We start from the raw sequence: 13,080 nt of genomic DNA on the forward strand, positions 1-13,080 counted from the left end.
CCTCATGCTGCTCCAGATAGGAAACTACATTAAAGCAGCTCCAGCCATAAAACAAGAAAAATTAGGAAATCCACAAGAAGTTGACTCAAATGACTACATAAAAGCAAGCTCTCGTCTCCTACCAGCTATTTTAATCTGCTGTTAGCTTTCCAGTGGGAGGATTCAATTTACATTTAAATAAAAATCTTAAGCACGGGGCCTATCTACCATTACAACATTCATTACAGAGGCATTTACCTCCCAAGAAATTTTAAGAGATCTCATGGAAGTGTGTTTTAATGAGTGTGGGGGGGGGACTATTAGCAGCCTGCTATTATTGGCTGCATGTATTTGTGGGCTGCTGTTGTCAGTCAGCAGCTTGCTTGCAGGTCAGCCCAGCAGCTGAGGGAAGGGTTGCAGTGAATTTGCAGACTGTGAGCTCACAACCAGCGGGAAGAAACAATGCAAAAAGAAATCTCAGATCACCAAAATGCAGCTGCAGGAAACTCGTTTTCATGGGGAAGGAAAGGAGAGGCTGCAAGCTGAAGGAAATGAATGGGATGGGCAAAGGGAAAGCATTGCTGCTGCTTTGGTTCAAAGCAAACTTGGAGTCATTCTCATGCAACCACCAGCATTGGCATTGCTGTCTGTGCTGCAGTTCTAAGCCAGGCTGCCCACTCAAGCCCTTATCAGCAGCTGGTGGGGTTTTCCCCCTCAATATCCCCCTCCTGCTCAGTTCAGCTCATACAGGCATCTCCATAGAGAATGTTTTTATACTGAACCCTGCCCAGGGAAGTGGGTTGGAATTGCATGATCCTTAAGGCCCCTCCCAACCAAAGGCATTTTGTGATTCTTGAGTCCCCTCCAAAGTTCTACAAAGGTGAAACGTTGGGGGAAACACAGAGCCCAAAGCTTTATGTCTGTTCCCATCAGTGCTGGATGGGCACCAGTGTTATCTGGGGTGTGCGAATGGGCACACGAGTGCAACTCTCCATCCTGCCTCCAAGAGGAAGCCTTCCCATAAGGAAAAGGCATTTCCACGTGGATGGTGGGCTGGGGGCCAAAGAGAGCCTTGGCTCAGGACACCACTATCAGTCCCATTTTTGATGATGCCAATAACATCAATGCAAACATCCTTTCATCTTCATAACACATCGTCGAGCTGAAAACAAGGTGGATACTTTCCAAATGGGGAGAACTGCACAGCTTTGTGTCCCTATGGATGGGGATGGCCCAGGGAAACTCCGGAGTTGTGCTGCAAAATGGGAAAGGTAACTTTTGCAAAATGCTTGGGAAATGATAAAGGTGATGTCAGTGTTAAAGGAACAGCAGCAGTGCTGGGAACCTGGAGCAGCTCCTGCAAGCCAACAGCTGTTTCCATGGGAACGGCAGGAAGGTTGCAGGAATTCCTGTTGGTTACACAAATAAACCAAAAAGCAATATTTTACTTTAACCTTCATCTCTGGATTGAGCCAACTCCACCCAGCGAACACTCTCAGTGGGACCAGCCCATGTATGTGTTTGATAAGTAGTGATGAACATGAGATGGAAGACAGGGAGAAAGCCAGCAAGCACTCCTACAAACCCAACAAATGTTCCCTGGAGATGAAATCAGAATTGTGTGGATGAAGGCAATAAATCCATGCGATGGGACCAATGTTTGCCCACGCACGCCTGGGTGCCAGCATTACCCTGGGGCTGTTGGACACTGCAGGACTGGAAGCAGCAGTCAGTCTGCCCATCATTTCTTGCAGAGATCTGGCATCCTGACAGTTAATTAACTAGTTAATTAATTAGTTCTCTCTCCCGCGGGGCCCTGAGCTGGTCGCAGCACAGAGTCAGCTGTAATGCAGGCAGACAGGAGCTGGGAGATTCAGGATCTCTCCATCACAACGCTTCACCCAAGGGGAGAAGTCCACCAGCTGCGTGTGCCCCTCTGACAAACACAAGGAGACACCATCTCAGAAACCAGGCACTCAGAACAGACAGCTGCTGCGAAAAGAGCCTGCAGTGAGGCTGGAGATCAGCTGCAGTTAGCAGGATCGTGAGATAAAGCGATGCTTTGCTGCATCCCTTTGCATACAGAGCGTGGGTTGCAATGGGAGATCCCACCTGCTGGCCCCAGCAGCCCAACGTGGTGATGCAGAGGAGTGCCTGAAGGATTTTTGTAGCCCGTGGGCAGAGCCTGAGCAAGCACAGGGACTTTGGACTGTGGGTTTTGCTCTGTAGGCTTCAAAGGAAGCAGGGGTTAATCATTGACAGAGCACTGGGCAGGGCTGCAAGGAGCAGGTCTGGAAGGGGCACAAGGGGGGAAACATTGGGATCATTCTGATTTGTTTCAGCAGAAATGCAATATTTTGGTGAATTAATTCCTACTGACAAAAGGGTTCATTTAAATCGTAGAGAACGTTCCTCTCCTTTGGGGGGCTAAATGTATTACACGTAAAGTATTTGGTGCTTTAATAAGAAGACCAGTTTCAAAAGGAAGCATTGTCAGAAGATGCTTTGGTTCAAAGGTTGCCACATGGAAATACTTCCACCAGAGCATCTCCTTCCTTCTGTTTTGCTGATCCCCTAAGCTAACATTTTGGGCAAACACATGAATCTCTTATCATTGTGCTTTTATTGTTCTCATTGTATCTGCAAGTTCTATTCCAGGCTCCACCACTCAATGCCTTTGGGATGCTCTGCTTGTGTCCATCTGCAGCCATTCACACCCAACCCAGCAAGCACTTCCATGGCTGCTCCGGGTTCTCCAGCAGTGTTTGCACAGAGCACAGCCCAGCAAAGCCAGGAGGGGCAATGGCTGCATTCTGAGCTGCTCAGACCACGGCAGCAGAGCAAAGCCATCCCCAGGCAGAACAGGGCCAACAGCGAAGGAAGAAGAGCTTCTCACCTATCAGACCACCTCTCATCCTCTGCAGCTTCCTCTCTTCCAGCCCAGCTCCTGCTCATCCTGGGGATGTCTCTGAGAGCACGGAGCTCTTCTACAGCAAACCTGATTACAGCTGACCTCCGTGCTGCAGCACTTCAGCTGTTCCCCATTTAGCACCAATCCTGCTGTCATTACTCTGCTCGAGCTGTTTCCTCCAGGCACAGATCCTTGCTGACAGCTCTCTGGAGGAGAAAGTTGCAGTGCATTAAGCTGGAGACGTGGAGGAGAGCTTGTGATGTGTCCCCAGGAGGGGTCAGCAGCAGAGCTGGGGCAGTGGGTGGCAGTGGGATGGGGCATCAGCAATCCCATAGGATTCACAGGAATGGGGCAGAAGCAGGCATTACAAGGCTTCAAACCCTACCAAATACATTTAAAAGAAAAACCTTATGGGAAAAAATTACTGTATTTAGAGGTGCCCAAAGCAACCCAGGGTGATCATGAGCAGTTCCAACGCAGTCCTCCATAGCTGCTTTAGGACACAGCATGCAAGAACAGAGAGGCACTGCAACCTTATTTCCTTACCTTGCACCTGATCCACTGCCGTTAGCCAAGAAAACAAGCTGAGTTATCACAACTTATAGCTACCCCCCAACTAGCTGAGTGACCATATGTGTGACAGATACCCAAAACCATCAGCTTCAGTGTCTGGGAACCCAGGAAACTGGGAGCAGGGATGTGAGATGGGATGGGGCACAGCTCACCACCTCTGCACCACTCCACGTTTGTTTTGGTGATCTGCTCAATAAAATGAACAAGCACAACACATGCTAGGCTCGCTCCCCAGGGAAGGAGGATGAGTTCCTACTCAGTTCTGGCAGGATCCCACGCTGCCTCACTCCTTTCCAGGGAGCTGGAGGAGACTTGGCACAAACAGAACTCCTCTGGGGGTGGAGGAAACTCTGTGTCTCCCCAGTTTGAATTAAGGAATGTACTGTTAATTGAAATCCAACTCTAATGAGACTTGCAGCTGGGCACAGACCTCATTTCAGGGCTGGTCACAGCATCAGGGCTGCTACCACTGCCTGAGGCTGTGGCTGTCACTTCCAACAAACCCAGCAAGCAACAGATTGAGAGATTATTTTCCAAGCACCTCACGTGGCCAGAATCTTGCTCTAATTCTTCCTCACACTGCACTTTATTATTTTTAAGAGAAGGAAGTAGGAACAATTGTAAACCAAAGCAAAGACCCAACATAACAGCACTGGGCACTGTCACCATCCCCCATTTTCAGTAGCATTTCCAGACTTGAAGGGACAAAGCTATTTTCCCAGAGTGGTTAACACCTTCCTTGAACCTTCATGGCTTGTATTACACAAGAGCCATTGCCTCTCCTGCCAGCTTGGTGTTTCCCCAGATGTAATACAATCAGAGCACAAAGGAGCTTTACCTTCTCAAAGCTAACAGTCAATAGTAGGTGGGCAACCTCTTGAGGATGCCTTTTGCCATCACCCCTGGTAGCTGGCCTTCTTTTAAAGTGGAGAGATGGTGGTGGTAGGTGGACTGGATGATCTTGGAGGTCTTTTCCAACCTTGATGAGTCTATGATTCTAAAATGGGCTGACCCCACCTAGAGCAGCCCAGTTAACACCAAGCCACACACAGCTCCCAGCTCCGAGCCACCCAGGCTTCAGAGGAGGAACAGCAGAGCAGGTCACGATGCCAGCAGATAGGAACCACTGCATGGAGCAAACACCAGGTACACATAAATCACTGACCTCTAACGCTCCTCCCAGCCCTTTAATTGACCACCAGAAGAGCTCAATGCACATCATAGGGAGGAAAAAAAAAAAAGAAAAAAAAAAAAAAAAAAAGAAAAAGCATTCTTCAGTTCTGCACTGGCTGCTGACATGGGTGCTGCCTCTCTTTCTTCCCAGGCTGAAGCTCAGAAGCAGACCGTTACCACCACAGCCAGGGTGAGGTGCATGAAGACCATGAGTGCAACGAGGACGAGTAACACAAGCACAACAATATCAGACAATTCACATCGCTCCGCCACATCCTGGGCTACTTCTGCTCTGTTCTCCTTTTCCTGAGCTGCTACTTCTGCAGCCTCTGCCTTTATTGGTAGCAATGGCTCCACTTCCACTAGTCTCATTTTCTTCTGCACCGGTGACAACTTGCTCTTTATCTTTGGCCTTTTCCTGCTGGTCCTGCAGGACAGACAAACAGACACACACGGTTTCAAGAACCTGAGATCTCATCACTGACCTTACAGAACCAAGGTGTTACCTTCTGGATGCATCACAAAGGCTATAACAGAACCCATCAGGGGAGGAAAGGCACCTCCAAGCTGTTATTCTATGGGTAACCAGGATGAGCTTCTCCAAAACGTAAAAACAAACCAAAGCAGAGGTTGGTTGACAGCAAGAAAGAGGAAAAGAGGTTAAATGCACATTACCTGATTCCTTTGGGAGACAGAGAAACAGCAAAGCATGTTTCATCCTGGTCATCTTCATCCTGTCCATCACTAGATGTTCCACTCGACTAATGGGAAAGAGGGTTACACTTAGAGATTTAGTGGATTCAATGCACTGGGCTTTATTTCTAGCAAGCAAAGCCACCATACAAGCTGCAGGTTGTCACAAAGGAGGCCACCTGAATTTCAAGGGTGAGAATACTCCATCTTTTTGAGCTCTAGGGGTTATCAGAACAACATTAACAAATAAGTAACTGTGTTATTGACCGCAGGAGTCTAACAGCAACAGTGCCCAGACCTAAGAAACACCATGGAACCTCCTGAAGAGTGAATGGAAGGACTTTAATCCACCAAAGAGATGAGGTTAAAAGCAAAGCTGGTTGCCTGCAGTCTGACACAGAGCCTCTGGAATGTTAACTGGCATTCAGTAAGCCACTGTACTCTTGTCGTGCTGCAAGAAGAAACACAGCTTGTATTGCACAAGGCAGTGAGTAATGCACGAGAACAGTGCTTTGCCTCCAGACACAGCATCTAATCACAGCACTCAAACTCATCTGTAGGCAAGGAGAACAGTGCTGTAATCACCATTCCTGTGACACCAATGTTCCAAGGCCTCTCTGTAGCTGCAATCCCCTCATCCTGGCTGCCAGCGGGACACAAACCCCGTGCCAAAGGCTGATGATGGTTAAATCTGTGCAGGATGAGGCCATTATCTTTAACATGATGCAACAGGGTCCATTTCCAGGGCTGAAGCCTAAGCAGATACTGTTCCTAATCAACTACTTGCATTTAACATTGCACATGCAAGTGCTTGTGCACAAAGATCTCCTCACTCCAGAGGATCCATGGCTGAATTCTACACATGAAGAGCAATTTATTCTGCAAATACATCAAAAAGTTTTCCCAGAGGGTTCTCTTCAAAGGGAGTGTCATCTTCTCTGAGATAGCATCTTCTGGGCTGCACACAATGCTGGGAAGGAAGCGAGATGCCTTGAGGGGAACGTCTGGTTCCCCTGCCAGCATTCCTGTGTGCAAGTTCACTCGCTCAGAGCTGACTCAAGGTCTTAACTCTGCACTGTGAGCCTCACAGGAGATGAGCTCTGATAAGATGCAAGACTTAGAGACCAAGGGAAGCACTTTTGGAATGCTGTTAATAGTAAATGAAATGAGATCTGATGACTCAACGTCATTTGGATCAGCCCGAAGGTGGAAGCATTTTGTGGCAGAGGGAACACAGCAAGCAGCTGCTGTAAGGTGACAGTGCCACAATACCCCAACACAGCCCTGGGACCACCACGGGGACTGCCACCACGCTGCCCTTGCACCAGCACATCAGCAGCTGGATGGATAAGATGATTTTGGAGTTCTTCTCCAAGCTCAGCATTCTACGAACGCATCCTCCAGCAGTATTTGCTCTGGCTGTTAATATTTCAACACAGACTCATCAACGCAGGCTATAGGTCTGTAATTATGGTTTCTCGTGGCGAGTTACCACAAAGTCCTGAGTGCCACACAGCACAGACCAAGCTCCTGTTAATCACGCTGATTTAATGAGGAACTTCTTACAGCTTTTCCACCTGCGACAAGTCTACGCATACAGTTACAATGCAAAGTTGATTTACAGGTATGTAATTAAGAGTCTGAATTAATCTGCAGTCCATAAAAAATAGCTTCTAGTTTATCACTAATTAGCTGTCTGATATATACTCTGTTCTTAACCCAATGAACTGAAGGCTCTGAGAGCATCCCAGCAGAGCACAAACCCAACTGAATGTTCTGTAGCCAGAAATGGACCTGGCTCCCTTCAGTAATCACCACCAGGATGTCAGAGTCAGAAGGCAGCAAATAGATGGAAATCCAGGTTAATTGCCTTCTACGATTTGGGGATGCGTGGAAGCACAGAGACATCATCACTTTTCTCCGCCATTATCTTAGCAAGCCCACAACCCACCCCATGGACAGAAGCTCCATAGGGCTTTCAGCCATTCCCAGGTGTGAAGCAGCAAGACAGACTGAGGACATGCCAATTATTTTCACTGTGGTGTTTAAAGGTGAGTATATTTTCCAACAGCAGGGCCAACCCTGAGCCAACCATTGCAGCCCAAAAGCCCCTCAGGCACTCAGAGCAGATCTCCATCCAGGACACATGGAGAAAAGCACATCCCTCTGTCATAGAGGGGTTCTGGACATCATGCACTAGACAGCCAAGTGTCCATTTGCAGCCACTAATTGGCACTGATTGTCATTACTGTGGAATCTCTTGTAAGAAAAGTTATTATTTAACATAGAGAATGTATTGAATGCATCGGGGGCTGGTCCCAGTTTTGAACACAGTGCTAAATCTAAGTGATGTCAGTATTGCAGAAGAGAGCTTGGCTTATTCTCACACTCAGGCTGGTGAGCAGACAGCACAAAACCAGGCTCAGGCTATAGAAGGATGCTATAATTAACTGATTGGAGGTAATTGCTGCAGTTGTCATGAGCTAACACAAAGAACATCAGTTGATATCAACTTGCAATTGCCTCCATTTAGCTGCACACACACAAAACATTCATGTGTTGGGAGATTCCTTACCTCACTGCTGGCAGCAATGCAGCCTGCTGTCACTTTGAAGTCCTTTGTTTCAAACGTTACTTCAGGATTTCTGTCTGAGTGAGGAGAAAGAAAGAAGGGCTTCAAATGCAAGCAAATGAGCCTGAACTATCTGTAGTAAGGCTGCATAACGTGATGCTTTTGATAGTCACAGTTCAGGGGAACTTTACAAATGTCATTGTTTAATTATCCCTGCAGTACTCTTTGATTGCAGATGGGGTTTGCATGCACGTGCCACCAGAATTCAAGCAGGCACCCACGCAAAGCAGACCCAGAAACCAGAAGTGGCTAAGAGCCATTCATCTGCTGGGGCTCACCCAAGCAAAGCAGCAGCAAACAGCATTCACCCACCCCGAGCTCAGCACAGCACAACCAGAATGCAATCTTTCCCTTATTTTCAATGGCCATACAAAGAGGCTGTGTTTGAGGCTCTGCTTTTGTTATGACAGCTGCTGAGCCATCCCAGCAGCTCAGTGCACAGCTGTTGGATTCATGGTGGAGTCTTTTTTGGCAAAAGATGTTTAAAGCACTCAGGATTTGGGAACTTTTCTTTAAAGTGTAACAGAAATGGCCCTGCCATGCTAATTGCTCCAACAAAGCTGGATATTCATTCCAGTCTGCAGCATACATGGGAAGTTTGCTTTTGTCTTTGAAGAGAACTTCAAAGGGCACTGCAATAAAGGAGAGGTGGGGACAGAGCAGGGTTTAATCCTAAAGAACTTCTAAAAAGGCTTTTAGAGATTAAAACATGGAATGTTCCACTTCAGTAAGAGAAAACGACGTTGTCTCAGGTTACCCCAAACACCTTCATTTTGGATAGGAGTTCCCAAGCAGGTGAGAAATGCATGAATTCCAGCAGGCAGCCTGCTGGCCATCACCAGAAGGGCTGGGAAGAACTACGCCCAGAGCACAGCTTGGTCTGAACGAGGCACACACAACAGAGCAGCGTGCAGATCTGTGATAGCACTGCAAAGAGAGGCTGCTCCCAGGGGGGGTAGATCTCATCTAATGCATAGGGAGCCGCTTTGGCAGCCAGCACAGAGCAAATACAGGAGTGGAAAGACACCTTTGTTCTCTTCAGGGTTTGAAAATTAGTTTGAATGCCACTTCTTGTCCAATCAACCCTCTTCATAACGACGTGGGTTTGTTTTCACCCCCCTCGCTGAAGCAAACACCTTACTGCCACTCAACCACTCTCTCCTCCCAAACTGGAAAATAAATTAATCTCAGCTGCTATTCTGCATCTTTGGATCCTCAGGAACATGTTGCACTTGGTTCCTGGATGAGGATATGTCCCTCAGAACGCAATACGGTGCTGGAATTCTGCTGCCTTCCATACAGAAGCAGCAGCACACCTCATTCCTCCCCATCCTGAGCTTATTGCCACCAAATGCCCCTGGGGAAGCTCAGCCTCTCCCATCTCACCCCAAACCGTCACCCTTTAGGTCTCATTCTGTATGACCTCAAGCACAGTGCACGCAATGCACACACAGCACTGGTCCTGGTGTGGCTGCACATCACCACCACTCACTTTGCACATTGAGCTCCTCTGGGTCGTGCTCAGCTTCAGTGTCCTTCTGTCGTTCTATCAGTGCATTGGATTTGGTCTTGAACATCTTTCCCATCTGCGGAGCTTTTGGGAAAAATAAGCAGAGAGCAGATGGTCGCCACTGCTTGAAAGACATCTGCCAGCAGTTCCCCTCTCACATCACATCACATCCAGTCCAGAAGTGCTTAGGACAACTTTGGGATCGCTGCCACTGCTGGGATGGTTTCTAACAGCCTCAGATCCCACCCAAAGATTTCAACACTTCCTTATATAGCATCCTCATGAAGATTTAGTAGCACGTTATCAATTAAACTGGTTAAACTCATTATCTATGAATAATTAGCAAGTACAGATAAACTGAATAAAGCAACACACACAGTTTTCCAGAGGATCTTCATGTTCCTGCCCCACCATTTTACTACTGGACCAGTGGCACAGCTCTCCCAGCCTCTTCCCCACCCATGGAGGAGCACAGAGCATCCCTTCCAGCTCAGTTTGCTTGAAGACCTTGGGGATGGGCTGTCCTCCCCCACCATTCCCATTATTCTACACCCATTTGCTCATTCAGAATGTTTCTGCAGCAGGATTTCATTTGCTCTCCATACAGCTCCCTGTGGCAGCCCTCATTTAGTTGATGCCTTCAGTGCTGAGGCTGTTGCATTCAGATATGTCAGTCTAAAAGCAGCACATAGAGACAGATTAAATACAGCCAAGCAATTCTACCAGAACTAAGTTAGATGCCTCTGTTTATTTGACATAGCATAAAGGAGAAAAGCACGTACAATCCACAAACCAAAGATCAGCTCTGTTGGAGCTCTATGAATAAAATAGGATATATCCAGCCATCCTCCTGCAGCACATTTCCATATATATTGCACAGAGTAAACGAATCACTTCTGGCACTGAAATATTGTGCATGACTGCATGCAACAGCTGCTCTTTCGTGCATCAGTCGCCTGTGATCAGATTTTTATTACAAGATGCACAATCCCAATAGGGGTGGAAATAAACCCAGGCGAGCACAAACTGCTTGGCTTAAGGAGCAGGGATCTTGCCTGAAGATACACCTCATTTGCTTCCCCTTACAAGGCTCTGGATCTCCCTTTTATGCCTTTCCAGTCTGAGCAATGCTCTCTGCTCACTGTACAGCAACCAGGACATGATAAATCACAACAACCTCGATGGCATTCACTATTTCCAGGTAGGCAGGCACCTATCCCAAGGGACCCAAAATCCCAGCCAGAGGCATACACGGACACCTCCAGCAAAAAACAGCGATGAAAGGGAGGGAGGGGAGGTCAGGAAGATGAGTTTCACCCAAATTGGGGTGGCAGGACCCCAGAGGTCATCTCTTACCTGTTCACATGGCCAGCAGGAAGCTGCTCTCTGAGAGCTGTTCATGGAGTGCACCCTTCCCACTGTGACATCGCTGCTCCCCACGGCAACCGACGGAGAAGTGAATGGGAAAGAAACCTTTCCAAGGGGAAATGCTTCAAAAGAAGTTGAAACCATCTGAAGCATCACAGGAGGTCAACACTGAGAGGTTGTGTTGGAGGAGCGGAGTGAGTGAATGCACGAGGGGGAGCTCATGCAGAGGGGATGTTGGGGTTGTGACCCCTGGGCTGAAGGTTTCAGGAGGAAGACACAGCAGTGATGGATACTTGCTCACTTTAATGCATGGATGTGCAGAAAAGAGAGCATAGAAAGACATCCTGAAGGGCAGATGTTCCCTCTGCTCAGTGCAGCCAGCTCACAGCAGGGCAAGGGAAGCGATGCAGCTCAATAGCAGTACTCCGATTCTACACAGACCAAAAAAAAACCCAACCAAACAAAAAACCCCAAACTACTGCATTGACTATGCATTAAAACACAACGAAAAGCCTTTCGGTGATGCTTTCTGTGAGCAGACACATTCCACTCTCATCCTAACCCCAAAACAGGATCCATCCTGCAGCCACCCCACAGAGTTCCAGGGAGCACACTGCCGTGGATAACACTTCCAGAAAGCAATTGTTTCTCCACTCTGCTTAATTAAAATCCCAACAGCAAAGGGAAAACAGACCACTCCAAAGTTTTGCCCCTACCACGACTCACACTTTGTTCCCTCTGTTAGACCCCAGCAAAGAAAACACTTTTCTGAAGTAAAAAAAGAGTGAACCCCCCATGGGAACACGGTGACCCCGACGTGATTCGAACACGCAGCCTTCTGATCTGGAGTCAGACGCGCTACCGTTGCGCCACGAGGTCCCGGAAAACCGACTCTCCGCCTGCCTCCAAGAGCCTACGCTCCACCCCGCGCATGCGTACAACCTTAAATTTTCAACGGCCCTTCCGTGGATCTCCCGCTACCGGAAAGCCCCGAAAGGCCTCCGTTGCCACCCCTCGGAGGCTCGGCTCCTCTCCTGGAAGCTACCCCCAGCACCACTAACTCCCGTTACTCCCCAAGCCACGCAAGGCCGCTGACCGCATTTCAAGCAGCCCGCCCGCCCGCCTGGCCACGCCCCCTCGGGCTGTACCACCGCCGGGGGAGGAGCCGCCCCGCACCACCGGGCAGAGCCCACGTGACCCCTCCACTCCCCAGGCCCCCCCCCCCTCCCACCTTGGTCTGTCCCAACGCCGGCACCGCAGATTTAAAGGGGCCGCGCCACGGAAAAAAGAGCTCTATTCTGAGCGCGAGGCTGCGTGCTTCTGCTTCGCTCCCAGCGAACCCACTGCCCCTCAAACCCCCGGATCTGGGCCACACGTGCAGACCCAAAATGAAGCCCATCGTTCAGAGGGGGATGAAAAACCACTTTATTGCAACAGTCGCCAAGGCTGCCTTTGGTTGTGCTCGCGCAACCAGGCTGGGAAAGTGCTGGCTCCAAGTGCAGGGATTGGGGATGTATAAATGAGCACAAACACGTGCAGGTCCAGGAGCAAAACTCAACAGTAACCGAGATGAGAGAGGGTGGGGAGGGAAGGGGAGCAATGAGGGGAGGGGAATGGAAAGGAATGGAAAGGAATGGAAAGGAATGGAATGGAATGGAAAGGAATAGAATAGAATAGAATAGAATAGAATAGAATAGAATAGAATAGAATAGAATAGAATAGAATAGATCAATAGACCCGTCCTTCAGTGCAAACCACAGTCATGATATGCATCTAGAATTCACAGTACAGTGCTGTCGGTCAAATCCATCAGAGCAGAAGCCATTGGGATGTGTGTATTTCCATCTCCTGGTGTGCTCGGAATGGGAACAGTCCCCATCTGTGCTTGTAGGGGTTTTGCCCATTGCATCCCATGCACTGCTCCATCTCTGCCAGGTGGTCGGGTTCCAAAACTCTGTTCATTTGTATGAAGAAGGCTGAAAACCAGCTCGGAGAAGGACAAGGTTTGTCACATAGCAAAAACCCTGATCTCCAAAGGTTGACAAAATCCACAGTCTAGAAATTTGCATATATAATTTGTCCAGATAATAAATACAATAAGAACAAACCTGCTCTGTGCGTTGATGTGTGCATTTGTTTGCAAATGCCACGTTTATCTTCTCAAGGGGATGCACAGCTTTGCATTTGCCACGCATGGGGCTGACCTGGTCTTCTGCCTCTCCAAAGTAGAGAAAAGTCATT

The 13,080-nt window shown here is 48.4% G+C and overlaps 1 protein-coding gene and 1 non-coding gene across 3 annotated transcripts; both read right to left on the reverse strand.

The window, feature by feature from the left end:
- Positions 1–2,583: 2,583 nt before the first annotated feature.
- LOC146542624 (uncharacterized) lies at positions 2,584–12,009 on the reverse strand. 2 transcript variants are annotated; one of them, XR_014879906.1, is made up of 6 exons: positions 10,828–12,009; positions 9,454–9,555; positions 7,905–7,978; positions 5,312–5,397; positions 4,302–5,063; positions 2,584–3,096 (listed from the first exon to the last, which is right to left on the reverse strand). XR_014879906.1 is itself a non-coding variant. In XM_085210269.1 (5 exons), exons 2-5 carry the CDS (start codon positions 9,545–9,547, stop codon positions 4,796–4,798), a joined length of 522 nt encoding a protein of 173 aa, XP_085066395.1. In that variant the 5' UTR covers positions 9,548–9,555; positions 10,828–12,009; the 3' UTR covers positions 4,028–4,795. The 2 variants fall into 2 exon arrangements, 1 of the variants encoding a protein (XP_085066395.1); XM_085210269.1 differs by lacking the exon at positions 2,584–3,096 and having other exon boundaries at positions 4,028–5,063.
- TRNAW-CCA (transfer RNA tryptophan (anticodon CCA)) lies at positions 11,647–11,718 on the reverse strand. Its single transcript has one exon. It is a non-coding gene; the product is annotated as a tRNA-Trp (tRNA).
- Positions 12,010–13,080: the final 1,071 nt, after the last annotated feature.

Source organism: Meleagris gallopavo, chromosome 28 (assembly GCF_905368555.1).
Source record: "Meleagris gallopavo chromosome 28, MGAL_WU_HG_1.1, whole genome shotgun sequence".
Classification (NCBI taxonomy): domain Eukaryota; kingdom Metazoa; phylum Chordata; class Aves; order Galliformes; family Phasianidae; genus Meleagris; species Meleagris gallopavo.